The 27,085-nt window shown below is 44.3% G+C and overlaps 1 protein-coding gene across 1 annotated transcript in view; it reads left to right on the forward strand.

Annotated features, from left to right (window-relative positions):
- The window catches only part of lipf (lipase, gastric), a 64,430-nt gene that overhangs the window by 20,207 nt on the left and 17,138 nt on the right, over positions 1 to 27,085 (forward strand). Inside the window, exons 4-8 of the mRNA XM_072239254.1 lie at positions 7,975 to 8,173; positions 22,513 to 22,622; positions 24,876 to 25,012; positions 26,054 to 26,200; positions 26,770 to 26,841. Coding sequence (XP_072095355.1) covers positions 7,975 to 8,173; positions 22,513 to 22,622; positions 24,876 to 25,012; positions 26,054 to 26,200; positions 26,770 to 26,841 — 665 coding nt within the window. The remainder of the gene's footprint in view (positions 1 to 7,974; positions 8,174 to 22,512; positions 22,623 to 24,875; positions 25,013 to 26,053; positions 26,201 to 26,769; positions 26,842 to 27,085) is intronic.

The following is a 27,085-nucleotide window of genomic DNA, read 5'->3' on the forward strand; positions in this document are numbered from 1 at the left end:
AAATGACAGCGTAGACCTGGAGTGCTATACAAGTCTAGACAAATTAAAGGCATTCTTCTGCAGGAACGCCCAATCATCAGTTACTCCAGGATGGTGCGAGTCCTCCAGCATTCTACCAAAAAAATGTTATACAGAGGATATTATTGTCTCTCAGTTTCCCTGACACAGGAACCACATCAATGTTCCTAGGCAAAGCCTGTCGTTTGTCATGCTAAGTACAACTTAATCTGCCCATGCAAATGCCACTGAAAATGCCAGTGATTTCTGAAGTTCTATGTTATTCTGTAATTGTGGAGTAGATCACAGATAGTTTATGCAAAGCTTTGCATGGACCTCCGTAGTAAAAATATCATAACAGCAGATGATCAAACAGGTGCTGGGCCCCTGAGTAGATCTATTTTAGCATGTTTTGATCCAGAAACTTCCTGTAATTTATAGTTCAAAGGTACAATTTAACGTCAGAGAAATGTATACAATATACATCCTGAAATGCTTTTTCTTCACAACCATCCACGAAAACAGAGGAGAGCCCCAAAGAATGAATGACAGTTAAATGTTAGAACCCCAAAGTCCGCCCCCCCGGCTCCCCCCCCCCATGTGTAAGCAGCAGCGAGCAATAAATTCCCCCCCCCCCCCCTCCACCGGCAAAAAAAAAGCGTCGGCACCGCCACCGAGCACTCGAGCGTGAGCAAAGCAATAGCAAAGACACAGACTTGCAGTCACCCCAAAGACTTCACATTTCACCCAGTGTTCGACATACCACAGGTTCTCTCTCTCTAATAAGGGAGAAAGACGTGTTGAACATGGATCTGCTGTTTTATCAGTGAAGTAATGTTGAAGAAAGTGGCTCATTTGGCAAAAGTAAAGCAGTTCACACTCTGAGCTCTAGAATGTACCCAGTGAAATTACAGATACATTCTTTTGCCATTAGCCAATTCAGAAGTGGTGTCTCCTTGATCTGCCTCCACCCGTTTCTTAACAACTAAGCTATAGGAGAAATCATGGGGCTACAACGTACGTATTGTCCGTAGGGGGAAAATATGTGATTGTGCGTTCAATGAATACGGAAGGTGGTGAGTATATGCAATGAGATGCCAAAGGAAGTGTTAGAGGCAGTTACAGTTATATTTAAAGGAGACTTGGATGCTTATGGATTTAAAAAATCTAAAGGGCTTTTGGCCAAGTACAGTCAAGTGTGATGGCTCAGTTGGACAAATTGGTTGGCAATGTCCCCTCTAAGCTACGTGGGTGCACAGCCACACAGTAACTGAAATGCTCCTATGCACGTAGCCTTTGTTGCCACGCTGCTGGAATTGGAAGGAGCAAAAAAAAAAATTATGAAACATGTAAGATTTTCTTTGTTGTATAGTATTTCATTATACCCTTCAATGAAATAAAATCAAAAGTATGTGATTTTTAAAAAAATTTAATGTATAATATTCTTACTATGACATATTACAAAAAGCGCTGTGCCGTTTTCATGCTGTGTAAATGTTCCCTACTTAGAGCAATGGTTGGCCTGCGCAGCTGTAAAAAAAATTAGAGGGGATGTTGCTGTTTGGCTTGGATAAGTTGTACTGAAGGGTCTATTTCCGTGTTGTATATACCTGTGACTCTACTTTGCATGTGAATTTTGTGATGCACCATTATAATCTGTTAATCTCTGTTTTAGTAGACCTGTTCGTAGCATTATCATATATCAAAAGTTACTTGACAATTTGGCAGAATGTTTAACAAATCATTTAAGAGCAAGTACAGGTTTCCCCCGCCATCCGAAGGTAGAGCGTTCCTATGAAATGGTTCGTAAGCCGGAATGTAGTAAAGTGAATAAGCAATTACCATTTATTTATATGGGAAAATTTTGTGAGCGTTCACAGACCCAAAACTAACCTACCAAATCATGCCAAATAACACATAAAACCTAAAATAACAGTAACATATACGATTGCCTGCACAGATCTCCATAGCGAAAATCTCACGCAAGCGCTCTCGGGAGACAATCTCACGCAAGTGCTGTTGGCATAGACGCGCTCTCCAGTAACCTTTACACTATGAAGCTGCCAAATCTACCAAATAACACGTAAAAATACACAGCCGATATAAAGTAGAAATAATGTATGTACAGTGTAGTATCACTTACCGGAATTGGGACAGCATCGAGTACACTGATGATGGTGTGTTAGGCCGAGTCGAAGGTTGGGGTGGTGCAGTGGCCCCCACCCTCCGGACAGCGACCCGATATATTGCAACAAAGCATGCAGGGGTCCAGCGGTAGCCGGGAGACACCCAGCACATCTTTAAGAAAAAAGCGGAAATAAACAAGCTAATTAATTAAGTGCTGCCCAGCACGTAAATATCGGCCCAGATCAGAGGCGACTGCCGATTGCGTCGCCTCTGATCTGGGCCAACAATTACGAGTTGGGCGGCACCTAATTAATTAGCATGTTTATTTCGGCTTTTTTCTTAAAGATGTGCTGTGTGTCTCCCGGCTACTGCTGCATTCTCCGCGAATCGGTACAGTATCTGTCCGCGGCCCGGGTGTTGGGGTGGTTGGACACGGGGGTGTCATCTCATCGTCAATCAGGGCAGGCAGCTCATCTTCTCCTATGACTGCCCGCCTCGATGTCGAAGGTCGAGGTTCGTTGTTTGCTGTGGCTGATGTGGAAGGCTTGCTTGACTGCTGAGCCTCGCGCATTTTCCTATCATACAGTTCTTTGTAAGCAGTCAAACCATCCTGCAAATATCCCCTAAACCTACGTACCCTTTCAAAATTAAAGTCGTACTTTATCATTACTCATTCGGTTTCGATTGTTATCCTTTCCTCTTCCAATTGCATCAGCTCTTCACCTATCAGTTCTTGGTCATGGGATGCCAAAACCTCTTCAACATCATCTTCGTCAACTTCCACAAGCCAAACTCACTTTGTCCTTACTTCATTCACCACAATCGAAACGCTTAATTATGTCTAATTTTACGCTAAGTGTAACACCCTTACAAGCTCTTTCAGGCTTTTCCAATACAGGTTTCCCCCGCCATCTGAAGGTAGAGCGTTCCTATGAAACAGTTCGTAAGCTGAAATATCGTAAAGCAAAGAAGTAATTACCATTTATTTATATGGGAAAATTTTGTGAGCGTTCGCAGACCCAAAAATAACCTACCAAATCATGCCAAATAACACATAAAACCTAAAATAACAGTAACATATACGATTGCCTGCACAGATCTCCGTAGCGAAAATCTCACGCAAGCGCTGTTGGCATAAACGCGCTCTCAGTAACCTTTAAACTATGAAGCTGCTAAATCATACCAAAGAACACGTAAAAATACACAGCCTATATAAAGTAGAAATAATGTATGTACAGTGTAGTATCACTTACAGGAATTGGGAAAACAGCGCCGAGCACACTGATGATGGTGTGTTAGACTGAGTCGTTGCAGGCTGGGTGGTGCAGTGGCCCCCACCCTCCGGGCCGCCGACCCGATACATTGCCACGAAGAACGCAGCGGTAGCCGGGAGGGTCACAGCACATCTTTAAGAAAAAAGCTGAAATAAACATGCTAATTAATGAGGTGCTGCCCGGTACGTAAATGTCGGCGCAGATCAGAGGCGATTGCCGATTGCATCGTCGCTGATCTGGGCCACCAATTACATGCTAGGCGGCACCTAATTAATTAGCATGTTTATTTCAGCTTTTTTCTTAAAGATGTGCTGTGTGCCTCCCGGGTACCGCTGCATTCTCTGCGAATTGGTACAGTATCTGTCCGGGGCCCAGGCGTTGGGGTGGTGGGACACGGGGGTGATATCTCATCCTCGATCAGGGCAGGCAGCTCACCTTCTCCTATGACTGCCCGCCTCGATGTCGAAGGTCGAGGTTCGTCGTCTGCTGTGGCTGATGTGGAAGGCTTGCTTGACTGCTGAGCCTCGCGCATTTTTCTATCACACAGTTGTTTGTAAGTACTCAAACCATCGGGCAAATATCCCCTAAACCTACGTACCCTTTCAAAGTTAAACTTGTACTTTATCATTGCAGCGAAAATTTCACGCAGTTGCTTCACTTTCTGCATTCGGTTGCATTCGGTTTCGATTGTTATCCTTTCCTCTTCCAATTGCATCAGCTCTTCATCTATCAGTTCTTGGTCATGGGATGCCAAAACCTCTTCAACATCATCTTCGTCAGCTTCCACAAGCCAAACTCACTTTGTCCTTCCTTCGTTCACCACGATCGAAACGCTTAATTATGTCTAGTTTTACGCTAAGTGTAACACCCTTACTCTTTCAGGCTTTTCTGACACCTTGGAACTCATCTTGCTAACGGCTGCTCAATGCAATGTGTTAAAGCAATGCCGTTCCGAATCCGGCAGAGAGCGGCTGCTCGGGGCCCGCGCTGCCTTTTATTGCGTGCTGATTTTTTCGCGCACTGATTTTTTTATCGCACGCTGCCTTTCTTCGTAACAGTGAAAACACCTTCTGAAAGCGAAAACAGGGTACTAATGTAGGTCTTTCGTAACAGTGAGGTTTCGTAAAGCGAACGCTCGAAAAGTGAGGGACACCTGTACCTAAGAACTCATCTTGCAAACGGCTGCTCACAGGCATGTGTTTAAGCAATGCTGGCTAGAATGCTGTTCCGAATTCGGGGGGGGGGGGGAGCGGCTGCTCGAGGCGCGCGCTGATTTTTTTTTGCACGCTGCTTTTTTCGTAACAGTGAAAACACCTGTTAGCGGAAACAGGGTACTATGTAGGTCTTTTGTAACAGTGAGGTTTCATAAAGCGAACGTTCGAAAAGCGGGGGACACCTGTACATATTTTTATCTATAACATTGTGCTTATTATTTTCATGTTTAAAAGCCTTATAGGTTTAATTGTTCTGGTCAAACTTGCACAATTCAGCTAGCGTGACCTGAAGCAATAATGTACTACACTTGCAATTAAAGATAAATACTTAATTTTCATCTTGTGACAGTCTATGCAGTTTTACAACCTATTTATCATGTAACCTTTCTCATAGTTCTAATTTTGCTACTTTGACAACCCGTCGATGTTGGCCAATGTATGTTGAAAGAGTATCAGGAGCATAAAAATGCAGATAGTGGAAATCTGAAGCAACAGAATCACTCAGAAGATCTGCAGAGAGAAAAGCAGAATTGATATCTGTCAATGATCTTTCAGAACTGAAATATTAACTCTGTATTGAAACCTGCTAAATGCTTCCTATTTTTATGAAAATAATGTTCCTGAATACCTTCACCATTAGTTATTTGGCTAACTAGGAATCCAGACATGACCCATGAATTTGATTAGTAAATAGAAAAAAAGGTAATAGAGTTGCTGGGCATGTGATGTCATTACTCCAAATGGCATAAACTTCAATCTTTTTGTGCATTCCTTGATAAGAACAGTAAAATGTGCATTAAAAAATGAGTCCTTTACTTGCTTTGTTATAGAATGTTTGCTTAGTAGATTTCCAGTGAGATATTGCCATCTGCATTGCATTACGGTAGAAGATGGTGGCGTGACGACAGCACGCGCGGCCTCTCCAGTGATGAATATCTGTAATCTGTCAAGTAGGGGACTGTGCACAATTCTGATTTGATGGAGACAGATGTGAGTGCATAGCGAAACAACTGGAAAACTTCTGAAATGTCTGCTTTGCTACCACTGCTACTGTGTGGTAACCAGAATCTCTGGAGCTGAAGGCCTCGAAATCCTTGGCTTTGCGTGCTTCAGCGGCCCGGTAGAGGTCGAAGCCGCTCGGCAGAGGATGGTGCTCGGGAAGCTGTATCAGAGAGGCTGCTCGGAAGCTCGGAGTTTTCGGACGGATGGACTCAGGGTCGGCTGTGGTCGGCTGCTTCCAAGGTATCGGCAAGTTGACGGTGCCTTGAGGTTTATGGCAGGGAGTTTCTCCCTTTTGCGGCCGCTATCGGGTACTTGGGAGTCGATTGACTCGGGGACTTTGAGACTTTTTTACTGTGCCTATGGACTGTTCTTCATCAAATTATGGTATTGCTTTGCACTGCTGTAACTATATGGTATAATTATGTGGTTTTGTCAGTGTTAGTCTTTGGTCTGTCTTGTTTTCTGTGATATCACGCCGGAGAAACATTGTATCATTTCTTAATGCATGTATGCATTTCTAAATGACAATAAAATATGACTGAGTATTCTCATACTCTAATCTAATTTTAATAGAAAACATATTAATGAAAGCAGCCAAAACATTGGTATTGTAGCCAATCAACAATTTCTTCTAGATAGCCCGAAGGTCTGTTTAAGTTCTAAGTACCAATGGTAATTTCAACTTAATTACACTATAGCTTTCTTCAGATTCAGACTTATTTTACACATATACAGTGAAATGTGTCAATGTTGCATAAACAAAAGACTGGCTATGGACTACAGGAAGAATGGAGACAAGCTAACTCTTATTGACGTCAATAGATCTGGGGTTGTGAGGGTGAATAGCTTCAAGTTCCTCGCCGTACACATCACCGAGGAGCTCACGTGCTCTGTACATACCGTTTGTGTGGTGAAAGAAGCACAACAGCGCCTCTTTCACCTCAGACAGTTCGGTTGAAGAAGTTTGGCATGAGTCCCCAGATCATATGGACTTCCTACAGGGGCACAATTGAGAGCATCCTGACTGGCTGCATCACTGCCTGGTATGGGAACTGTACTTCCCTCAATTGTAGGACTCTGCAGAGAGTGGTGCGGACAGCCCAGTACATCTGTGGATGTGAACTCCCCACTATTCAGGAAATTTACAGAGTCAGGTGTGTAAAAAGGGCCTCAAGGATCACTGGGGACCTGAGTCACCCCAATCACAAGCTGCTACCATCCAGGAAACGGTACCACAGCATAAAAGCAAGGAACAACAGGCTCCGGGACAGCTTCTTCCACCAGGCCATCATACTGATTAATTCACGCTGATACAATTGTATCTCTATGTTATATTGACTGTCCTATTGTCCATACTATTTATTACAAATTGCGATAAATTGTACATTACTCATCATGTATGTGAAGGGTTAAAATGTAGCTACAACTAAAAGGGAAAGAAGATTGAAGGGTAAGTGGATTGAAGACACAGATATTTTGCTGTCCCATAGTAGCCCCAATCATTTGTAAAATGGAAAGAATTTTCTTTGGATCATCTTGTTATACTCTAATCTCAGGATCTTAACTTTCACTTTGATAAGCAAAGAAGTAAACAAAAATATCAGGATACAGTTAGCTTACTGGATATTTATAGTATAAAATGCATATACGATGAGCCTAGCATCAAGCTCTCAGATCCCTCTTTGGGTGGCTAGACTGATGGAAATCAAGTAGTTAAATTAGTCCCAATGCAAGGGCATTGGGGAAAAAAGGTGGGTCAGTAGGTAGGTTGTGATGTGGGGCCCTCATACTGTTGACGTGGGGCCCTCATGTCCTCCTATCAGAGACAGGTTCTCAATAACATCTTGAATGCTCCTTTTCTGTGGGTTAGATATTTCCAGAAGCTGGTTGGGACATTGTATTTCTTTAGAGGCTCTGATGAATGCTTGTACTTGAATGGCCATTTTGGTCTGCATTTCTCTTGCATATTACAGTTCCTGTTTCTCCAACAATTAACTTCTAAAAGAACTTCTCATCTATCTCACTTTTTTGGATTAGTACTTGTAGTCTTGAATTATAAACATGAGCGTCATTTAAGATGAATTAACTTGGATTGCTGTTATATACTGTACGTATGTCATTTGATTGGTGAGAACATTTTGATAAATGTTATTAACAGAGTTTAGAAGATGCACTCTAATGTAAAACTAAATGAGACTTCCTGAGCCAAAATTGCACAGTTTACTAGATCTTGCAAATCATTTAAGTGGGTTAGGTATGTGGAACACATATGGATATATATTGAGTAGGTACCTGAATGTTAAGTACTTGTCTTGCGTAGACACCATCTTTTCAATTGAAGTTGCTCTTTATTTGTTTAGGATCTCGGCCAGTAGTATTTCTGCAGCATGGTTTACTGGCAGCTGGAAGCAACTGGGTCACAAACTTGGCCAACAACAGCCTGGGCTTTTTTCTAGCAGATGCTGGTTATGATGTCTGGATTGGAAATAGTCGTGGAAACACCTGGTCCAGAAAGCACATAAGTATTCCGGTTTATAAGGATGCATTCTGGAGATTTAGGTAATGACTTTGCTTTTATTTTTGCTGTAATAACATATCGGTGTATAATTGCTTGGTAGATAACTAGCTTGCAGTGTTATTCTTTTGAATGGGTTTTTCATTGAACATAGAACAGTAAAGCACAGTACAGGTCCTTTGGTCTCTGTGTGCCAAATGTTTAACCTATTTTGTGATCAATTTAACCCTTCCCTCCCTCATAGACCTCCATTTTTTTTGTCATCCACGTGCTTATCTAAAACTCTTAAATGCCCCTATTGTCTGTGCCTTCACCACCACCCCATGTTCCACTCATTTACCAATCTCTGTGTATAAAGAACCTACCTCTGACAACCCACTCTATGTTCCTAAAATCACATTAAAATTATGCCCTCTTGTATTAGTCATTTCCACCTGGGAAAAGGTCTCAGTCTGTCCACTCTACCTATGCCTCTTAACATCTCGTACACCTTTATCAGGTCACCTCTCATCCTCTTGCTCCAAAGAGAAAAGCCTTAGCTCACTTAATCATTCCTCATAAGGCATGCTCTCTAATCCAGGCAGGCAGTATTCTGGTAAATCTTCTCTGTACCCTCTCTAAGCTGCCACTTCTTGCCTATAATGAGGCAACCAGAACTGAACACAATATTCCAAGTGTGGTTCCGTAGAGCTGCAACCTGACCTCACAGCTCTTGATCTCAATCCCGTGACTGATGAAGGCTAACATACCTTCTTGTCACCCTATCAACTTGTGTGCTAACTTTGAGGGCTCAATGGATGTGGATTGAAAGATCCCTCTGTTCCTCCCCACTGCTAAGAATCCTGCCATTACCCCTGTATTGCCTTCACGTTTGACTTCTAAAGTCTATCACTGAACACTTTTCTGGTTTGAGATCCATTTCAGATGTTTGGGCCTGACTCCCACCACTTTATTCTGGCTTCTACCCCTTTCCTTTCCAGTCCTGATGAAGTGTCGGCCCAAAACCTGGACTGTTTATTTCTCTCCAAGGTCGTTGGCTGACTTGCTGAACACATCCAACATCTTTTGTGTCCATGTCCTAACTCTTCTGTGATCTATCTACATCAGGGACAATTTTAGTGGTCAATTAACTACCAGCCAGCACACCTTTGGGATGTAGGAGGAGGAAGCTGGAGAAACGATGCTGTCGTACAGTGACTCTGCAAATTTCTAGCATCTGCAGAACCTCTAATGTTTATTCCTGTAGCTTGTTCAGGTTAACACTGTGAGACTTTTACTCATGAAATCACTAATTGATCTTTCATTTTCCCCCAACTCTCATTGATGTGATTTCAATGAAAATACGCAATTCCTTGATCTTTTAAAATGCAGGTGAACACCCACATTACCGAGGGTTACCTTCCTTAAAAATAGTCTGTATCACAGTTTTCTGTAACATGAAGCTGCATTCTTTGTGCCTGCATCAAGGAACAAAAGTTTTAATAAATGTGATTATTTACCTTTTTTTACATAAATTCTGTGGGAATGAATTTAACTCTGTATCCGAGTGGTAATTGATGAATCCTGTAAGCGTGAGGTGCCGTTATCTGAATGGTAGAGTTGCCTGTATTGTGGATTCTGTAACTGAAATGTCCACACTGTTTCTTCAAAAAACTCAACTCAAAGTTTTATTATCGCTGATTGCCAAGATGATATTATACTTCGTTCATTAAAATAAATTATGTAGAAGAAATAACAGTAGTACAGTATAGTAATAACAGAATTGGGTGTATCAATACAGGTGTCCCCCGCTTTTCGAGCGTTCGCTTTATGAAGCCTCACTGTTATGAAAGACCTACGTTAGTTCCCTATTTTCGCTAACAAAAAGTGTTTTCACTGTTACGAGAAAAGGCAGCACGCGAAAAAAAATCAGCACGCAAGAAAAGGCAGCGCGTGCCCCGAGCAGCCGCTCTCCCCCGAATTCGGAACGGCATTCTCACCGGCATTGCTTAAACACGTGCCAGTGAGCAGCCGTTTGGAAGATGAGTTCTAAAGTATCGGAAAAGCCTAAGAGAACTCGTAAGGGTGTTACACTTAGCGTAAAACTAGACATAATTAAGCGTTTTGATTGTGGTGAACGAAGTAAGGACAAAATGATTTTGGCTTGTGGAAGTTGATGAAGATGATGTTGAAGAGGTTTTGGCATCCCATGACCAAGAACTGATAGATGAAGAGCTGATGCAATTGGAAGAGGAAAGGATAACAATCAAAACTCCCGAATAGCCATTTTTCTTGGCGGTTGATCGGGACTGGACTGCGCAAGCGCGTGCAAGTCAGTCCGTGAGGCAGCGGGAGTATTTAAAAGAGAGCAGTTTGACGGAGCGGGCGATGGAGTAGAGGGAGACAGAGTAGAAAGGGTTTGTCTCGAGAGGCTTTGGCAAGCAGAGGCTGAGGACGAGCTTTGCTCCAAGTGTGGTAAGGCCAGGTAAGTTCCTTTAAAAGGAGAACGGTCTGCAGCAGTATTTTATTTGAAGCAAGGAAGGCGGTGAGGCTGTAGCGTATTGGGTAGGTCATGACAGCTGAGATCAGCCCCGTGGTTTGTTCCTCCTGCTGCATGTGGGAAATCAGGGATATTTCCAGTGTCCCTGACGACTATGTGTGCAGGAAATGTGTCCAGCTGCAGCTTCTGGCAGACCGCATTGAGCAGCTGGAGCTGCGACTGGATTCATACTGGAGCATCCGTGATGCTGAGAAAGTCATGAATAGCATGTTCAGTGAGTTAGCCACACCGCAGGTAAAGGCTGCACAGACAGAAAGGGAATGGGTGACCACTAAACAGCATAGCAGTAGGCCGGTAGTGCAGGAGTCCCCTGAGTTCATCTCCCTCCTAAACAGATATACTGTTTTGGATACTGTTGGGGGAGATGTTTCATCAGGGGAAGGTAGCAGCAGCCAAGTTCATGGCACCATGGGTGGCTCTGTGGCACAGGAGGGAAGGAAAAGGAGTGGGAGAGCTATAGTGATAGGGGATACGATTGTAAGGGGAACAGATAGGCGTTTCTGCGGCTGCAAACGAGACGCCAGGAGGGTATGTTGCCTCCCTGGTGCAAAGGTCAAGGATGTCTCCGAGCGGCTGCAGGACATTCTGGAGTGGGAGGGTGAACAGCCAGTGGTCGTGGCGCACATAGGTACCAACGATATAGGTGAAAAACGGGATGAGGTCCTACAAGGTGAATTTAGGGAGTTAGGAGATAACTAAAAAGTAGGACCACAAAGGTGTTGTATACATACATCTATTGATACTTCTGGACACATCTTCAGTGCTGTTCCTGGAATCATCGGGTGTTTCGGGTCTTTCAACATCATACAACCTCCTCCAGGTGACCCAGCCGGGGCTGATCAGACCCCAGCTTGTGTCCAGATGGCTAGCTACTTATGACTCCATGGCTCCCCTCTTTTGAGCCACAGCCATCTTGAGGCCCTCTCTCCCGCATCGGTGGTACTGCGGATGGCTCTCCTCTTCCTCTCTCCCTCGATGCCCAAAATGCTGAAGGCTCTAACTAAAGAATGGGCTACGAATTCCCTACAACCAACCTCCACTGGGAGACACCTCGCTCTCCGTCCAGCCTGCTGACAGTTGCTGACCAGTCCTGCGTACTTGGAGAGCTTCCTTTCAAAGGCCTCTTCCAAGCTATCTTCCCATGGGACTGTCAGCTCCAGCAGCACCACTTGCTTAGTCGACTCAGACACTAGGACAATGTCTGGTCGCAGGGTGGTGGCTGCGATATGGTTGGGGAACTTCAGCTGTCCTTCGAGGTCCACCAACAGCTGCCAGTCTCTTGCAGAGGTCAGAATGCCTGCAGATGTTCTTTTGGCAGGTATTGGCTGCTCCCCAGCTCTGACAAAGGCAATGGTCTGCTTGGAGGGTCGGGACCGCTTCGCCCACTCAACTCCTGCGCTGACGGCTTCAGCGATGGTCTTCAGGACCTGATCATGCCTCCACCTGTCCCGTCCCTCACCAAGTGCCCTTGCACAGCCGCTGAGGATGTGCTCCAGGGTTCCTCACTTGGAGCACAGTGGGCACGCAGATGACTCTGCCTTGCCCCATGTGTGCAGGTTTGATGGGCTTGGAAGCACATCGAACACTGCCTGGATGAGAAATTGAATGCGGTGTGGTTCGGCTTTCCAAAGATCAGCCCAGGTCACTTTCCTCTCAACCACATTCTCCCATCTTGTCCAAGCTCCCTGTGGCTTCATTCCCACCACCTTGCAGGCTCTCATCTCCTCCACTGCTGCTCTCACCTCCTCCTGAACTAGACGATGCCTTTCCTTCCCTCTGGTGTCTATTTGGGGAGTTGGAAAGGATCCTAGCCCAGCTCGGCCTCGTGTGACCACTCCCACCAGCCTCCTGTGACGCAGCCTCGCCTCTGCCTCCTGAACAGCTTCCTCTGCCCTCCACTTCCTGCCAGTACTTACTTGTATCCCTGCTCTAGCCACCTTCGGGTCACTTGAGTCCCTGTACTGTAGCACTTCTCTGGCTCTTGTTACCTTGAATTCTTCCTCCAAGGATTTGAAGGTCAGTTGCAGTTTGTTGTGGTGTCCATAAGAGTGCGATGCTGCTCAGGCTCTTTGGCAGCCCCAGCCATCTCCTGAGGTGGTTGCTAACCCTCCTCTCTAAGGTTTCGACTGTCGAGATCGGAACTGCATAAACGAGGAGGGGCCACAGGATTCTGGGAAGAATGCCATGCTGATACCCCCAGGCTTTAAATTTCCCAGGTAGGCCAGACTTGTCCACAGATTTCAGCCAGCCATCCAACTTGGTGCAGGTTGCCTGAATGGATGTTGTGTCCCTTAAAGAGCTGTCAAAAACTTTGCCTAAGCTCTTGACTGGCTTTTCTGTGATGGTTGGGATGGCTGTGCCTGCGATGCTGAACCAGAACTTGTTCTCCACCTTCCCTTTCCTCAGCACCATCGATCTTGATTTGGCAGGTTTGTAACGCATCCGGGCCCACTCCACCAGCTTTTCGAGCCCTTGCAGAATCCTCTGGCAGCCTGGGACTGATTCTGTGGTGACTGTGAGGTCATCCATGAATGCCCTGATAGGTGGCTGCCATTGAGCAGAATTCATTCTGGGCCCTCTGCACTCTGGTTCAGCAGACTCAGTGAGCACGTTCATGGCTAGGGAGAACAGTGTCACTGAGATAGTGCACCCTGTGATGATGCCGATCTCCACCTTGTGTCAGGTTGATGTAATTGCTCCTGAAGAGACCCTCATCCTGAAGTTGCTGTAATAATCAACGATAAGGTCTCTGATTCTGCTGGGGACGTGATATTTGGTCAGTGTGAGCTGCACCAGCTTGTGCAGAATGGAACCATATGCATTTGCCAGGTTGAGCCACAACACTGAGAGGTTGCCCTTGTTCTCTCTGACCTCCCTGATAAGCTGTGTCACCATACCGATGTGCTCCAGACAGCCCGGCATCCCTGAAATGCCACCCTTCTGGACTGATGTATCACTATAGGTGTTCTTTGCTAGGTAGGTGCACAACCGGTTGGAAACTGCACTGAAGATCTTCGCCTCGACACACAGCAGGGAGATGATGCGAAACTGATCTATCTGGGTGGCATTTTCCTCCTTCGGGATCCACACCCCTTCAGCAACTCTCCACTGTTCTGGGATTTTCCCCCTTCTCCAAAAGGTTCTCAGGATCTTCCATAGACACAGCAGGAGTTTGGGGCAGTTCTTGTACACTTTGTATGAGGTGTTGCTTGGTCCTGGAGCCGAGCTTGCCCTTGCTTTGCGGGTGACCTCTCTGATTTCCTTTAGTTGCAGCTCTGACATGTTGAACTGCACATCCGGTTCAGGTGGGTCTATTAGGATGTTGCACTCTCCCAACTCCTGCTCTCTTTCAGGATCATTATATATCTTCTTCAGATGTTGGTCTATGTCTTCCTGCGAACAGGCCAGTTTCCCACTGAGCTTCTCCCCCAGCAACTCCTTGGTGAACTTGAAGGGGTTGGCCATAAAGGCAGCACGTTTTCGGACCCTTTCATGACGCCGCCTCCAATGCCACTCTGCCCGGCAGAGGACCCTGATCTTCTTTCGTAGTATGCGCATCAGCTGGGCCAAGCCAACGCGCTCCTCCTCGCCTGCCTCCTTGTATTGGGACTTCAGCGCTTTCATCTCCTGCCTGATGTTGTGGATCCTCAATGCTCTTTGGTTCTTCGAGTAAGATGTTTTGGAGTCTTCCTTCTCCTCTTCTCTGACTCATTCAGCTGCGATAATGACAATACTTGTTGTCATGGCTTGCAGCTTCCTATCAACCCCCCTCTTCGCCGTTGTCTCCAGAATTTGGTTAACATCTTCATCAAACTGCTTCCACAGTAAAGTCATGTTAGCTGCAGGCCATTTGATCCGCCTCCTGTTAGACTTCATGTTAGAGGGATTAGTTTGCAAAACTTGGAGGTTCCGGGCACTATGGGGTGACTCCGGGCCTGGCCCCTCCTTCGTCTCACCAGTTTGGACACCTGCGCGTTGTGCTGCTCCTGGTCCCGCCAAACACTTCATCCTCGCTGGTGGATCTTCAAGCCGCGATCGTTCTTGCAGATTTTGCCACATGCACACTGCTTCCTCATCGTCGTTTGTTCATTGCCTGGGTCTGATGTCATTGTGTCCATCCGACTGGGGTGCTCATCCTCCCCCCCCTCTCGGGCACCCCTGGGGGTATCTTTTCCTTAGATTCTTTGTAGCTTTTGTGGGGGTCCTCCTCTCAGAGGACACAGATAATAATCTCTGGATTACTACCAGTGCCACGTGCTAGTCAGAGTAGAAATAGGAGGATATTTCGGATGAATATGTGGCTTGAAAAATGGTGCAAGGGGGAGGGATTCAAATTTCTGGGGCATTAGAACCAGTTCTGGAGGAGATGGGACCGGTACAAACAGGACGGTCTGCACCTGGGCTGGACTGGAACCAATGTCCTAGGGGGAGCGTTTGCTACTGTTGTTCAGGAGGATTTAAACTAATGTGGTAGGGGGATGGGAACAAGTGCAGAGAGCCAGGGGGTGTAAAAAGAGGGTAGAAGCAAAAAGTAGTAAGGTGAAAAGGAAAAGTGGCAGGCCGGCAAATCCAGGGCAAAAATCAAAAGGGCCACTTTTCAACATAATTGTATAAGGGCTAAGAGTGTTGTAAAAGCAAGCCTGAAGGCTTTGTGTGTCAGTGCAAGGAGCATTCGTAACAAGGTGGATGAATTGAATGTGCAGATAATTATTAATAAATATGATATAGTTGGGATCACAGAGACATGGCTTCAGGGTGACCAAGGATGGGAGCTCAACATTCAGGGATATTCAATATTCAGGAGGGATAGACATGCTGGTTAGAGAGGAGATTAACGCAATAGAAAGGAAGGACATTAGCCGGGAGGATGTGGAATCGATATGGGTAGAGCTGCATAACACTGAGGGGCAGAAAACGCTGGTGGGAGTTGTGTACAGGCCACCTAACAGTAGTAATGAGGTTGGAGATGGCATTAAACAGGAAATTAGAAATGTGTGCAATAAAGGAACAGCAATTATAATGGGTGACTTCAATCTACATATAGATTGGGTGAACCAAATTGCTAAGGGTGCTGAGGAAGAGGATTTCTTGGAATGTATGCGGGATGGTTTTCTAAACCAACATGTTGAGGAACCAACTAGAGAGCAGGCCATTCTAGACTGGGTATTGAGCAATGAGGAAGGGTTAGTTAGCAATCTTGTCGTGCGAGGCCCTTTGGGTAAGAGTGACCATAATATGGTGGAATTCTTCATTAAGATGGAGAGTGATATAGTTAATTCAGTAACAAAAGTTCTGAACTTAAAGAAGGGTAACTTTGAAGGTATGAGACGTGCTAAGATAGACTGGCAAATGATACTTAAAGGGTTCTGTCTGTCTGTCTGTATCTTGTTTTACGGCGGTTGGCATCCAGCTTAATGGTGCATTACCGCCACCCTCTGCTCCAGAATGTGCACTAGACATACATTCTAAATCCTTTCATCCAATCGCGCGCATGCGCGCGCGCGCACACACACACACACACACACACACACACACACACACATATATATATACACAAACCTACACTTCACCCTCCCATCTTTGACCATCCCAGTATCCTATTCCTGTTTATTCGTCATATTCTATAAAAAACCCCTGTACCCCTTAAAAACGCTAAAAATACCCGGACTTGTGCTCTCTCACCCATGCCCAGCAACCCTTTTAATGTGAATTCCTGCATCCCCAACTCCCTTAATTTATTTCTCATCATCTCTCTCTGTTGACGGTAGATATGCAACGGCAAGCATTTAAAGATCGTGTGGATGAACTACAATAATTGTTCATCCCAGTTTGGCAAAAGAATAAACCAGGGAAGGTAGTGCACCTGTGGCTGACGAGGGAAATTAGGGATAGTATTAATTCCAAAGAAGAAACATACAAATTAGCCAGAAAAAGCGGCACACCTGAGGACTGGGAGAAATTCGGAGTCCAGCAGAGGAGGACAAAGTGCTTAATTAGGAAAGAGAAAAAAGATTATGAGAGAAAGCTGGCAGGGAACATAAAAACTGACTGTAAAAGCTTTTGTAGATATGTGAAAAGAAAAAGATTGGTTAAGACAAATGTAGGACCCTTACAGTCAGAAACAGGTGAATTGATCATGGGGAACAAGGACATGGCAGACCAATTGAATAACTACTTTGGTTCTGTCTTCACTAAGGAAGACATAATCTTCCGAAATAGTAGGGGACCGAGGGTCTAGTGAGATGGAGGAACTTAGGGAAATACATGTTAGTAGGGAAGTGGTGTTAGGTAAATTGAAGGGATTAAAGGCAGTTAAATCCCCAGGGCCAGATGATCTGCATCCCAGAGTGCTTAAGGAAGTGGCCCAAGAAATAGTGGATGCATTGGTGATAATTTTTCAAAACTCTTTAGATTCTGGATTAGTTCCTGAGGATTGGAGAGTGGCTAATGTAACCCCACTTTTTAAAAAAGGAGGGAGAGAGAAACGAGGGAATTATAGACCAGTAAGCCTGACATCGGTGGTAGGGAAAGTGCTAGAGTCAGTTATCAAAGATGTGATAACTTCGCATTTGGAAAGCGGTGAAATCATCGGACAAAGTCAGCATGGATTTGTGAAAGGAAAATCATGTCTGGCGAATCTCATAGAATTTTTTGAGGATGTAACTAGTAGAGTGGATAGGGGAGAACCAGTGGATGTGGTATATTTGGATTTTCAAAACGCTTTTGACAAGGTCCCACATAGATTAGTGTGCAAACTTAATGCACACAGTATTGGGGGTATGGTATTGATGTGGATAGAGAATTGGTTGGCAGACAGGAAGCAAAGAGTGGGAATAAACGGGACCTTTTCAGAATGGCAGGCAGTGACTAGTGGGGTACTGCAAGGCTCAGTGCTGGGACCCCACTTGTTTACAATATATATTAATGACTTAGATGAGGGAATTAAATGCAGCATCTCCAAGTTTGCGGATGACACGAAGCTGGGCGGCAGTGTTAGCTGTGAGGAGGATGCTAAGAGGATGCAGGGTGACTTGGATAGGTTAGGTGAGTGGGAAAATTTATAGCAGATGCAATTTAATGTGGATAAATGTGAGGTTATCCACTTTGGTGGCAAGAACAGGAAAACGGATTATTATCTGAATGGTGGCCGATTTGGAAAAGGGGAGGTGCAACGAAATCTGGGTGTCATTGTACACCAGTCATTGAAAGTGGGCATGCGGGTACAGCAGGTGGTGAAAAAGGCGAATGGTATGCTGGCATTCATAGAAGGGGATTCGAGTACAGGAGCAGAGAGGTACTACTGCAGCTGTACAAGGCCTTGGTGAGACCACACCTGGAGTATTGTGCTCAGGGGATCTCCCATCCACTGCTACCAAACTTATAGTTCCCACATTTCGCACTTCCCGTTTCTACCTCCTACCCAAGATCCACAAACGTGCCTGTCCTGGCAGACCTATTGTCTCAGCTTGCTCCTGCCCCACCGAACTCATTTCTGCATACCTCGACACGGTTTTATACCCCCTTGTTCAATCCCTTCCTACCTATATTCGTGACACTTCTCACGCTCTTAAACTTTTTGATGATTTTAAGTTCCCTGGACCTCACCGCTTTATTTTCACCATGGGTGTCCAGTCCTTATATACTTCCATCCCCCATCAGGAAGGTCTCAAAGCTCTCCGCTTCTTTTTGGATTCCAGACCTAATCAGTTCCCCTCTGCCACCACTCTGCTCCGTCCAGCAGAATTAGTCCTTACTCTTAATAATTTCTCCTTTGGCTCCTCCCACTTCCTCCAACTTCCTCCAAACCAAAGGTGTAGCTATGGGCACCCGTATGGGTCCTAGCTATATCTGCATTTTTGTTGGCTTTGTGGAACAATCTATATTCCAAACCTATTCTGGTATCCGTCCCCCACTTTTCCTTCGCTACATCGACGACTGCATTGGCGCTGCTTCCTGCACATATGCTGAACTCGTTGATTTTATTAACTTTGCCTCCAACTTTCACCCTGCCTTCAAGTTTACCTGGTCCATTTCCGACACCTCCCTCCCCTTTCTAGATCTTTCTGTCTCTATCTCTGGAGACAGCTTATCTACTGATGTCTACTATAAGCCTACTGACTCTCACAGCTATCTGGACTATTCCTCTTCTCACCCTGTCTCTTGCAAAGATGCCATCCCCTTCTCGCAATTCCTCCGTCTCCGCCGCATCTGCTCTCAGGATGAGGCTTTTCATTCCAGGACAAGGGAGATGTCCTCCTTTTTTAAAGAAAGGGGCTTCCCTTCCTCCACCATCAACTCTGCTCTCAAACGCATCTCCCCCATTTCACGCACATCTGCTCTCACTCCATCATCCTGCCACCCCACTAGGAATAGGGTTCCCCTTGTCCTCACCTACCACCCCACCAGCCTCCGGGTCCAACATATAATTCTCCGTAACTTCCACCACCTCCAACAGGATCCTACCACTAAGCACATCTTTCCCTCCCCCTCTCTCTGCTTTCCACAGGGATCGCTCCCTACGCGACTCCCTTGTCCATTCGTCCCCCCCATCCCTCCCCACTGATCTCCCGCCTGGCACTTATCCTTGTAAGCAGAAAAGTGCTACACATGCCCTTACACTTCCTCCCTTACCACCATTCAGGGCCCCAGACAGTCCTTCCAGGTGAGGCGACACTTCACCTGTGAGTCGGCCAGGGTGATATACTGCGTCCGGTGCTCCCGATGTGGCCTTCTATATATTGGCGAGACCCGACGCAGACTGGGAGACCGCTTTGCTGAACACCTACGCTCTGTCCGCCGGAGAAAGCAGGATCTCCCAGTGGCCACACATTTTAATTCCACATCCCATTCCCATTCTGACATGTCTATCCACGGCCTCCTCTACTGTAAAGATGAAACCACACTCAGGTTGGAGGAACAACACCTTATATTCAGTCTGGGTAGCCTCCAACCTGATGGCATGAACATTGACTTCTCTAACTTCTGTTAATGCCCCACCTCCCCCTCGTACCCCATCCGTTATTTATTTATATACACATATTCTTTTTCTTTCTCTCACTCTCCTTTTTCTCCCTCTGTCCCTCCGACTATACCCCTTGCCCATCCTCTGGGTTCCCCCCCCCCTTTTCCTTCTCCCTTGGTCTCCTGTCCCATGAGCCTCTCATATCCCTTTTGCCAATCAACTGTCCAGCTCTTGGCTCCATCCCTCCCCCTCCTGTTTTCTCCTATCATTTTGGATCTCCCCCTCCCGCTCCCACTTTCAAATCTCTTACTAGCTCTTCTTTCAGTTAGTCCTGACGAAGGGTCTCGGTCTGAAACGTCGACTGTACCTCTTCCTAGCGATGCTGCCTGGCCATAGGGGGAGTAAAAAGAAGATTCACCAGATTGATTCCTGGGATGGCAGGACTTTCATATGATGAAAGACTGGATGAACTAGTCTTATACTCATTGGAATTTAGAAGATTGAGGGGGGATCTGATTGAAACGTATAAAATCCTAAAGGGATTGGACAGGCTAGATGCAGGAAGATTGTTCCCGATGTTGGGGAAGTCCAGAATGAGGGGTCACAGTTTTTGGATAAAGGGGAAGCCTTTTAGGACCGAGATTAGGAAAAACTTCTTCACACAGAGAGTGGTGAATCTGTGGAATTCTCTGCCACAGGAAACAGTTGAGGCCAGTTCATTGGCTATATTTAAGAGGGAATTAGATATGGCCCTTGTGGCTAAAGGGATCAGGGGGTATGGAGAGAAGGCAGGTACAGGGTTCTGAGTTGGATGATCCGCCATGATCGTACTGAATGGTGGTGCCGGCTCAAAGGGTCGAATGGCCTACTCCTGCACCTATTTTCTATGTTTCTAAAACCTAATGCAGTAGGAAGTGAAATCGTCCAGGAACTGAATGTGAAGCACCTGCATGAGATTTTCAATGCATTGAAAAATTACGACTTTAATTTTGAAAGGGTACGTCGGTTTAGGGCATATTTGCAGGATGATTTGAGTGCTTACAAAGAACTGTATGACAGAAAAATGTGCGAGGCAAAGCAGTCAAGCCTTCCACATCAGCCACAGCAGACGACGAACCTCGACCTTCGACATCGAGGCTGGCAGTCATAGGAGAAGATGAGCTGCCTGCCCTGATCGACGATGAGATGACACCCCAGTGTCCAACCACCCCAACCCCCAGGCCGCGGACAGATACCGATTCGCGGAGAATGCAGCGATAGCCGGGAGGCACACAGCACATCTTTTTAGAAAAAAGCCGAAATAAACATGCTAATTAATTAGGTGCCGCCCGGTCCGTAAATGTCAGCCCAGATCAGAGGCGATGCAGCCTCTGATCTGGGCTGACAATTATGTGCTGGGCGGCACCTAATTAATTAGCATGTTTATTTCGGCTTTTTTCTTGAAGATGTGCTGGATGCGTCCTGGCTACCGCTGTACCCCTGCATGCTTCGCGGATCAGTATCGGTTCGCTGCTCAGAGGGTGGGGGCCACTGCACCACCCCAACCTGTGACGACTCAGCCTAACACACCATCATCAGTGTGCTCTGCGAGCTGTGTTCCCGATTCCGGTAAGTGATACTACACCGTACATACATTATTTCTACTTTATATCAGCTGTGTATTTTTACGTGTTATTTGGTATGATTCGGCAGCTTCATAGCCTAAAGGTTACTGGAGAGAGTGTTTTTGCCAACAGCGCTTGCGTGAGATTTTCGCTACGGAGATCTGTGCAGGCAATTGTTGTAGAGAAGTATTTCTAATTTATATAGGCTGTGTATTTATCATATCATTTCTGCTTTTACTATATGTTACAGTTATTTTAGGTTTTGTGTGTTAAATGGCATGATTTGGTAGGTTACTTTTGGGTCTGTGAACGCTCACAAATTTTTCCCATATAAATAAATGGTAATTGCTTCTTTGCGTTACAACATTCCGGCTTACGAACCGTTTCATAGGAATGCTCTACCTTCGGATGGCGGGGGAAACCTGTAATAAGATATTAATTCAGGAGTTGTATCAGCACTACGAAATTTTACAAACTTTTAATTAGTTTTAATGGTACAAGATACTGTTTTGTCCTCTAAACAAAATTGACAAAGCTGCCAAGTCATTGATATAATTAGAAATGAGAAGGGTCTCAGCCCAAAACATTGACTGTTGTTCATTTCCATAGATGCTGCTTGACCTGCTCAGTTCCTCCAGCATTTTGTGCGTGTTGCTTTAGACTTCCAGCATCTGCATAATTTCTTGTGTTTATGATTTGCCTGCTTTAATTTTTATAGCAAAAGAAACTTAGAAACATTGAAAACCTACAGCACAATACAGGCCCTTCGGCCCACAAAGCTGTGCCAAACATGTCCTTATCTGAGAAATTACCTAGGGTTACCCATAGCCCTCTATTATTCTGAGCTCCATATACCTGTCCAGCAGTCTCTTAAAAGTCACTATCATATCCGTCTTCACCACTCCATCACTGGCAGCCCATTTCACGCACTTACCACTCTCTGCTTAAAAAAAATCTTACCCCTGATATGTCCTCTGTACCTACTTCCAAACACCCTCTGTGTTTGACAAACTGTGCCCTCTCTTGCTAGCCATTTCAGCCCTGGGAAAAAGCCTCTGACTATCCACATGATCAATGCCTCTCATCGACTTATACACCTCTATCAGGTCACCTCTCATCCTCTGTCGCTCCAAGGAGAAAAGGCCGAGTTCACTCAGCCTATTCTCATAAGGCATGCTCCCCAATCCAGGCAACATCCTTGTAAATCTCCTCTGCAAAGAAGAGTGAATATATTTATGTGTATTATGGATGATATTAGGTTGTGTTTTTTATTTAAAGCTTTGATGAGATGGCCACCAAAGACTTACCAGCAGTGCTAAACTTCATCCTTGCGAAGACTAAACAAGAACAGTTGTACTATGTTGGTCATTCTCAGGGGACAACAATTGGTAAGTCAAGTGTTGAAATTCATCAACGTAATTTGTCTTCATTTGAGTTTTTTTTTAATGTGCTAAATAGCACAAGATAAGATTAAATCAGTTAAGTTTTTTTTAAAAAGTAAAGCTGACTTTATGATGGAAGTTACATTGCCCATATTTATCAAAACTGTTGTAATCTTGAGCTCATTAGTCCAATTTTGAGTTGAGCAATGTGGTTCCTTCAGTCCTGCTGACAAAAAGATATATGCCTTGACAACAAACCAATTTAACAAAAAAATCACCACAGGTGATGGTAATTTCATATAAAAATACAAAATGTTGGGGAGGCTCAGCAAGTCAGACAACATCCTTGGAGAGAAAAACCAAGCATTACCTGTTTGTTCTGCCCTGACTTAGTTTGAATTGTAAGCTGTCAGTACCAAAAACATTTTCTGAAGCATTCAAATTATCTTAAAGCTTAAAAATGCCAAACTTAGTAAGTTAACAGATGAAAAGAGCTTAAAATATTTAAAAAGAGAAACACTTCAAAATGCACAAAAAAATTTTAAAAATTCAAGCATTTTATAAATCCAAGTTGCCAAATGCTATTTTAGAATAAAAGTCACTTGGAGGCCCTCACAGCCCCCTTTCTCGTTCAATCCAGTTGCAACTCCTACCTGGTCTCTCTGTTCCTATCTGTCACAGTAAGATAAATGTTAATTTAAGATTATTCATCTCCTCCATTTAGGACAGCTGTAGATTAATTTTTCATTGAGTTCCATGAAATCTTGCCACCATTGGTATGCTAGTTTATAATGATCATGGAGTACCTTTACTTCCTGCTGTGACATAGAGACAATGTGACGTGTACAGTTCATGTGAAGGAGACATTTTGGCACATTAGTTATTGCTGCTGCCTTTGCTCTAGGGACTTGGGTTCGATCCTGACCTCAGAACTGTCTCTGTGGAGTGGGCAGGTTATCCCTTTGGGTTTCCAGTTACTTCACGTTCTAATGACATGCTGTCCAATTAATTGGCCACAAGAAATGAAAATGTGTAGGTCCAGGAAATGTAGTGATGCTATTAATACTCACCATTATAGTGATGGAAATCTGTAGGGGTTATGCAAATGCACAATTGTGTACCAAAATCCAGCAATTGATTTTTCATTTCTATCGGAAATGAGTGGAAATGAGGTTGCTCAGTGGGCAGCCATTATGGATCCTGTGGGCCTCCTTCGGTGTTGTGAGAAGCAGTTGAGTTAGTGCATGGGTACAAGAAAGCTCCTGTTGTTCACACTGCTCACCCTTTGAAATAAACCTTGGTGGAGTTAGTCCTGAAAATAAATGCGTATGTGTCATTAGTATAATCTAAGCCCATATGAATATCTTTTTGTTTATTTAGAGCAGTGGTCCCCAACCTCCGGCCCACAGACCGATATATTGCCGTGAAGAATGTAGTGGTGCAGTGGTAGTCGGAACGCACCCAGCACATCTTTAAGAAAAAAGCCGAAATAAACAAGCTAATTAATTAGGTGCCACCCACACGTAAATGTTGGCCCAGATCAGAGGGACATCTGCAAAAACCAATGTGTTTATACAAACTGAACAACCAATCACAAGCTATGAAGTAAAATGTTCTATCTTTACTCATTTTTGCAAAGTGTGAACATGCATGTCTTTGGGATTAAAATGGGAACAAAAATATATTTTAAATTTGAAATAAAATTTATTCTAATTATTTTCAGTAAGTGTTGGATTTTGAAATAGTTTTGAAGGGCTGAGAACGAACACATACAAAACTGGAATTTTTAAAGTGAAAGATTATTAAGGTGCTTTAGCACACCATTATAGTTCAGTTGCCCACTGTTCTTGACATGCCAGACTGCCAGTGCTCCGATCTTCAATCCACTTCAACATTCCAGGGTCCGTCACATGACATTTCAGATCTCTTTTGCTCAGTGTCCCAACAGTCTGAATTCTTGAAGCATCCAACATTTGCCTCTAACTACTGCTCCCAACTCGCCGTCCCCACTGTTCCCAATTGGCCCTGACGATCAACAATGCTTACACTAAATGTTCATGACTGATGTGCATTTGCACTTGCTGTCAGATTCCTTCCATTATAATGATGACTGCCGATAGCTTCATGGAAAATTCTGCAACTACATGCTTTTCTTAAACCATAAATGGTTTGATTTTTTTTTTGTTGATTTCTCAGATGTAGGAGAGTTTTAATGATGACCTTCAGCTTCCCCATAACATTCTTTTCTCCTTCCATCAGGTTTCATAGCCTTTTCTACAATGCCAGAGCTAGCGAAGAAAATTAAGTTATTTTTTGGCTTGGCTCCTGTTGCAACAGTTAAATATGCTACCAGCCCACTGGTAAAACTTGATCTTCTTCCGGAGTTTTTAATCAAAGTAAGTGCCTGCTTTTTATCCTGTTAACCATATTTGAATTGGGAAGAGAGGCAATTTAACTGTAGGGTTTGGAATGTATGTTGAAATTTTTGTAGCAATGGAACTTTCTATTCCATGGGTTTGCTAGAGAAAGGGGGAGGTCACTATTTGACTACAGCAGCAGATAACTGAGTAAAGCTGCTCAACTTCATTATTTGGTCTTCAGTTGATGTAATGCACATGACTTGATGATTGTGATTAAATTATGCTTTGAGTTTGTAGTCATGCAGCACTGAAATAGGCCCTTCGGCTTACGGCATCCACACTCACCATCGAGCACAAATCATACACGAATCCTATTGATCTGTGTTTCCATTCGCATCCCTATCATCTTCTCCAATTCTTCTGCCATCACCGAACTACACTGTACAGTAGCCACTTAACATACCCACCAACACAATTTTGGCATGGTTCCTGTGATGCGCCAGCCTTTAAAGGTATGGAAGGGAGTTGGTGGGTTTGTAGCTGGGAGGTCTTAGTTGCAGGTCCCCAACAAACACTGCTTAAAAACAAATATCTAGTTATTGGCCATAAAACAGCTCCTCTAAATGTGCCCCTGCACTGCGCTGACATTACTTTCGGTTTGATGGTGGTAGTTTGTGTGAAAAGAAAGGTGAATCATTCATTAACCCAAGCGATTCTGCAGATGCTGGAAAGCCAGAGCAACACACAGAATGTTGAAGGGACTCAGCAGGTCAGGCAGCATCTGTGGAGGGGAATGAACCATTGGGACAAGACCCTTCATTCAGCATTTTTTATGCATCATTTATTATGGTTTTCAGATTCATTGGAATATGTCTCTAAATTTTGTAAACTTGCTGAGCATTCAAACTACTAAACAAGCTTGCATCGATCAACTTCCACTTGCTTTTTCAGGGCATCATTCCAGAGTTGTTATGGATAATCGGGAGAACTTCCCCAGTAGAAATCTGTTACTACCATTGAAATATTTAGGTTTTGCCTAACTTGTTAGTGACTCTCTTTTGGCATTGTTGTTTTTAGGATATGTTTGGGAGAAAGGATTTCCTTCCACAGAGCAAGGCAATAACGTGGCTTGCTACACACGTGTGTAACCGATTCTTGATTGAGGAGCTGTGTGGCAATGTATTCTTCATAATAAGTGGATTCAATACAAAGAATCTTAACATGGTAAGCATAACAAGCGTTTGAATGCTGGAAGAAATGTTGAGAATGTGTACGAAAGAAAGTCTATTTCTATTACTTGGATTTTACTATTAAAGACTAATAATCCAACGGGCTCAGAACTTTGCTGGTCCATCAGATTTTTTGGACTGTTGCATGCTATTGCTATAACTATTCCACCCCACTTTAAATTCACTGGTTTTGGATATGATGTAGCATTATTAATTTTTTCTAGTGAACTTCGTCTAGTTTTAAAAAGTTCATGAACAAGAGCCCCAGTGAGTGGAAGTGGAATGTAAGCAGTGATTTTTGTAAGACTGTCCAATAATAATGGTGTGGCAATCAGTGCTGCTTCAGGGACCTGACTTCAATAGTGAATTCAGGTACTGACTCTGTGGAATTTGCAACAGTACCTCCCTTTTTTGAAAATAAAAACATACAAGGCGCAGTCTGCCCTAATCTGGAATCACAGCATATTTCAGATATATTCAGACTCTTTATTTCTATAATTGTAGTTAAAAGTATTGCATCCAATATGTTTAGTGATTCACTTTTCTATAATTGATGCTTTGCAGAGCCGAATTCCAGTCTATTCAGCCCATTGTCCAGCTGGAACCTCTATACAAAATGTTCTCCACTGGAGCCAGGTACTAACTCTGAATGTGTCATCAATATCCTCATTTGTTATAAATATTGCCATTTAAAGACGAGTGTCTAGAAATTCTGTGTTGCTTGAATAAATGCTACCGTGGGTGGACAATGGGAGGCTGCAGAAGTTTTCCCCTGTGGAGGTCTCCAGTAGCAAAGTTTTGGTATCATGAGTACCCGTCTATCCTGGATAACTAGAGCAAATTTCATTGTGGAGTGTTGAGGGAGGTGATTGACTACTGC

This window comes from Mobula birostris, chromosome 21 (assembly GCF_030028105.1).
Source record: "Mobula birostris isolate sMobBir1 chromosome 21, sMobBir1.hap1, whole genome shotgun sequence".
Taxonomy (NCBI): Eukaryota; Metazoa; Chordata; class Chondrichthyes; order Myliobatiformes; family Myliobatidae; genus Mobula; species Mobula birostris.